The following is a 5,815-nucleotide window of genomic DNA, read 5'->3' as shown; positions in this document are numbered from 1 at the left end:
ATAGACCAGTTTGTTAGGGATAACTAAAGCTAAAAACGTGATAAAGTTTAGTTGAATTCATTTCTGAAAAGTGCATTATTAAAACAAGGAATACAAATCTGGTTAGCTGTATATAATTTTCAAGGATCGGTCCCGTTTAAGTAGATACGAGAAGCACAAATAACTTTCAAAGATTGAGGGTTGATATTAATGTTTTTAATAACCAAATCAATGTACTATTTTTTTGGGTGCAAATCCTTGTACATAATAAATAACGACGACACCGACAAAAAATAAAAAAAAGATTTATAATTGGAACGTCACATTAGGAATGTTGAACTTTTACACAAACGGGGATTAAGAAACAGGAAAAAGGAAGACCAAAGTCATTAGGACCCGTTCCACTCTTTTTTTTTTTTTTTCTAAAAGGTAAATATCATATAAATGAAAAAAGATTTACAAGAAATGTAGATCTAAGTTTTGTTACACCTTGGCAAAAAAGTTAAAAAAAACAAGGATGTAACAAAGTTGAATATGAGATAAACGTAGTTCATCGCATCCATTTGACCATAAGATTGATGAAGTGCTTCCTCTCCCTTCTTGCTGTAATTGTGTTGCGCATCTCCTTATCAACGATCCTGAATATGGTGGTAGGTGGTAGAACAGTGTGGTTGTGCAGCACATTGTTTCGTTGCTTCCAAAGGTGGTAAATGATACATTGGACAGCTAGCTTCCGCAGGAGAGAGGGCGCTGCAACTGAGGTACCTCTAATCCAAGATAGAAGCTCAGCCCAAGTTCTGAACAGTGAGTTCGGTGGGTTTAACCTGCCGATAGAGAGTCTCCACACCTCCATGCTATAAGCACAAGAGAGAAGGAGGTGATCCCTGGTTTCTTCGAAAGCAGAACAGAGACAGCAAGCTTTATTTATTTGAAGGCCCCAACCTGCTAGTCTTGCTCTGGTTGGCAATCTGTTCAAGTTTGCTATCCACATATTAAAGTTGTTCCTTGGTATTGCTCCTTTAAACCAGATGGTCTCTGCCACCGGTTGGACCGGAGCTGAGAGGCGCATATCCTGCCAAGTATTTTGGGCACTGAATTTTGCATCTTGCTTAGTAGAAGTAGTCCACTCATATGTGTCTGCATCTGTTGAGTAGGCTGGACATTGGATGGAGGTTAAGAAGATATGGAGATCAACCGCCCTGTCGGATCGAGGAGAAGGCAGCGACCAAGCCGTAGGGGAGCAGGCATCTGCCACCAGACCATTTATCGGGACCCGAGGCTGGGAGGGTCCACGCTGTTCCACTCTTTTTTCACCAAAGTCCTTAAACGCCATCGAAAGGGATTCCGACCAACCTCATGTGTCCTCATTTTTTTTTTGCTTGATTTTTCAATTTCTTTATGCTGGTCGCTAGACTTGACATATTTTAAGTCATACTCGTTAGATCTTATCCCTTGTTCTAAAATAATAACCACTTAATCCGCGCCTTGCGCGAGATGAATGTTGTATATAAATATTATATTATGTATTATTATTTATTTGCGTTTTTATACCTATATTAAATCAGCGTGAGGTCAGTGACTATTATATATAAAACTAAATTGGTGCGGACATATAAATCAAAATAATCATTGTTGTTTAAAATTATCTGATGGCAAATAAATATTCAAAATAATAATTTTTATCTTTTATATTGTTTATAATTAAATTTAAATTGATATCAACATCAATGTATAGTATATTTTATTAATATGACTATTTATTAAATAAAATTTTTATATTCACATGGTTTTATGATTATTTGTATTTTTATAACAAAAAATTGAAAAATTGATGGGGAATTTGTCAAATATGACTCAAAACTTGACTTTGATTGCAAAAGTATACCCAAACTTGAATCAAATGAATAAGTAACCCAAAAGCTTTGTGAAATTACAGCTAGCCCCTTGTGACTAAACAAAAAAACAGAACTCATTTTTACGAATATAGCCCCGAAAAGTCTTCTGAGATATTGTACGTCGTCTAGACGACGTCCATGGAAGTCTTCTGGTATAGTTGATCTTAAAAATAATTTATAAATTTTGTAAAAAATATTTTGATAAGTAAAATATTGAAATTATGTAATTATAAACAATTTTAAGTGATATAAATTAAGATATAATAAAACTGAATTGTTTTCAACATAGATGAGTGAAAAAGATGTTGTTTTTAGTTCATAAGAATTGAGAAAGAAGAAGTGTAAATCGATTTGAGGTGGATTAAGAGCTTCAAATTGGTTGTTCATGGTGATTGGTGTATTGATGGCAATGACAATCTTGTAAATACTTGAAGATGATGAGGTTGAGAGAGTAAAAAGACAATTTTCAAAAAAAATAAGAAACATTTAATAGCATTTTCGTGAATAATCTGAACTTGTGGGGTGAATAGGGCAAAATAAATGTCCAAAAAAAACATAGATTAGTTTTGTGGTTGACTTTGATTTTTGAGTCAATTTTGCAAAAAACCCAACATTGATAACAAAATTTTCAATATGAAACTTTTATTATTTTTTTACTAATTTATAATCATTTATACAAATTCAATGAAAAATTTGAAACTAAAATATTAAATTCTTAGTATTTGTTCAATAAAAATTTTGAAATTTCTATCTTGTTATCAATAAAATGATATTAATATAAATAAACATATATATATATATATATATATATATATATATCTTGTTATAATTTTATGAATATTTCTATCTTGTTATAAATAAAATTAAACCATTGATCACAAATTTTCAAAGTGAGATTTTCTTAAAGTTTATTAATTTATATTCGTTTTAAAAAATTCAAAATATAACATATATAGAAAAATTGATTTTTTTTATTATTTGGTTAATTTATTGTCTAATTTATTTAAATAACAATAATATAACAAAATGATAGAGGATGTATAAATTATTATCAAATATTTATTATTTAAAATCATTAATTATCATATATATTTTTATTAGATTAGGTAATTCCGTATGTTCGATTTAAGAAAATAGTGAAGAATATTTTTATATTAATAATTAATTATATGTTTAGGTTAATGAAAAGTATACTAATTTTTAGATAGGCCAACTTATTTTTCTAAGCATTTGAAACTGATTCTCGTGATGTCGTTTGTCATGGTTCAAATGTTGTAATGTTTCTCTTTTAATATATAGGAGATATATATATTTAATCTAATATTTATTAAATAAGACATCTTGCTCATATAATTTTATGAACGTTTGTATCTTTTTATATATAAAAATTAAATCATTGATCACAAATTTTTAAAGTAAGATTTTTTAAAAGTTTATTAATTTATATTCGTTTTTAAAAATCAAAATAAAACATATATAGAAAAATCAAATTTTTTTTATTTGGTTAATTTGATTGTCTAATTTATTTTAATAATATTAATATAAAAAAAATGATAGAGGATGTATAAATTATTATCAAATCTTTATTATGTGAAATTATTAATTATCATATATATTTTGATCAGATTAGGTAATTCCGTTTATTCTATTTAAGAAAATAATAAAGAATATTTTTATATTAATAATTTATTATATGATTAGTTTAATTAAAAAAATATTATATGTTTAGATGAATCAACTTCTTTTTCTAAGGATTTTGAAATTGATTTTCATGATGTTCAAATGTTATATTGTCTCTCTTTTAATATATAGAGGATAAGAAACGCAACAAAATTAAAACTTCGATACTCTTTCCACATTGTAGTTTTTAATAATAAAAATGCATGGTTCAAAACCCAACTAATTCTTTAGAAAAACAATACTGATGGTTAATCCTGCTCCAGATTTTCTAATAAATCTTAAGATATACTTCCTCTGTTCCTAAATATAAGATGTTTAGGTAAAAACACGCATATTAAGAAAATCATTGTTTTGTCTAGAAAGTATCATTAAAGCTATAAATTAATGTTATTCAACCAATTACAAAATAGATGATCAAATATATGATTAGTTACACATTTTTTAATAAAGTAAAAGATTACCTAGAAAAATGAAAACATCTTATATATATTGGAATATCAAATTTCTATAAAACATTTTACATTTAGGAACATAATGAGTAGTTTCATCTAGTTAAATATTCTCTTTGTTTCATCTTATTTGATATCTTATATATTAAAATAGAAGTCATGATTTCTTTCATGTGTGATTTTTTAATTTGTACCCTCACTTAGAAATCTTATCAAATGTATTTTATTAAGACTAATAATACATAGAATCTTTAAAATACTTTAATCATAATATCTTTTGACATCTTTTCATTTTAAATATAAATATATTTATTTTAAATTTCTAACAAATCTGTTTTAAGATATTTTTACAAGATCTTCATTTTCGAAGTTATATTTAAATATTTTCACTAATTTCGAAATTATTTTGAAATATTATTATACATTAATATATTCAATTATCGTTATAAAATGGAGAATAAAAAATTGTACAATACTTTATCTATTATATAATCATAATCAATCATATTAAAATAAATTATTATATTGAGCTAAATATAATAAAATTATACTAAATTTATATATATATATATATATATATTTTATTTTCGTAAGTATAAAATATTTATGTTTAAAAATAAAATCTAATACGTTGGTAAGATAGGTTAACATTAGCACACTATATAATACATGTATAAAAATTTAACATGTATTTATTTAAAGCTAATAATATGAAATCTTTGTAACTATTTTAATCATAATATATTTTCATTTTAAATATAATATATACTTATATATCATATTAAAAAATTCTAATAAATCTGTGTCGAAATATTTTAACAATAACTTAATGTATTTTAAGTTATCGTTGATAAAATGAAAAATAAATAAATATATTTTATTTTTTCTACTTTATAGTCATGACAGGTTAAAATAAAATTATTATACTTAAATAAATATGAGAATAGTATATTCAATTGATAAATTTATAAATTTATTTTCATAAATATAAACTATTTATTTAAAAAATATAATATGATGATAGAGTGGCTTAAAATTAGCAAACTATATAATACATGTCTAAAAATTAACATATCTTAGACTTTTATATATACAATAATATATTATCTAAAATAAATAAGCATAAAAATATTAGTAAAAAGAAATTCAGCTTTGAAAGACGGGTCGGAATTTAGCATAAATTAAATATAAAATAATTTTCAAATATATTTTCTCATGAATATATTAATTTTTTTAATAACTAAATGCAAATACAATAAGATAAATATATAATAAGAAGTAAAACATACATACAGTTTTAAACAATTAATTAATTATAACATATAAATTATAAAATTATTGTATTTGAAATAGTTATATAAACATTTAAGTATATGCAAAATTTAAGAAAGTGCCACTTTTTTATAAATTTTATCTTAATCATAAATGACAAATAATTTAGTTAACTTTATTTTTTAGCAGAATTCAAACTTATGACTGATATGTACAAGTCTACTTTTACCAAACCAACTATTTGCATTAGCTTATCACTATTTGGTGGTATTCTTCGTAGTCGTTAATTAACAAGTTTTATCTACAGATCATGCTATATCCCTTTATAAAGGAAGTTTCAAATGAAGAAGAAAAGAACGTATCTATATGAAGGAAGATTTTGAATAAATCCCTAAAAGTAAGGTAAACGTACCGTATAACTAAATGTATACTTGAAATACACTATTGAAAGTTTCCATTATTCCAAAAACAATGAAATAAAAGGGAAAGAACAATAATAAGAGAAACAGCCGTTGTTGTACGTTGACTTTCAATCTTTGT

The 5,815-nt window shown here is 25.0% G+C and overlaps 1 protein-coding gene across 1 annotated transcript; it reads right to left on the bottom strand.

Moving 5' to 3' along the window:
• Positions 1 to 529: 529 nt before the first annotated feature.
• Positions 530 to 1,312, bottom strand: LOC125592006. Its single transcript, XM_048766973.1, has one exon. It carries the CDS (start codon positions 1,310 to 1,312, stop codon positions 530 to 532), a length of 783 nt encoding a protein of 260 aa, XP_048622930.1.
• Between the last annotated feature and the right edge of the window lie 4,503 nt (positions 1,313 to 5,815).

This window comes from Brassica napus, chromosome C8 (assembly GCF_020379485.1).
Source record: "Brassica napus cultivar Da-Ae chromosome C8, Da-Ae, whole genome shotgun sequence".
Taxonomy (NCBI): Eukaryota; Viridiplantae; Streptophyta; class Magnoliopsida; order Brassicales; family Brassicaceae; genus Brassica; species Brassica napus.
Note: the sequence above shows the minus strand (reverse complement) of the source record. Positions and strands in the feature narration are given on the sequence as shown.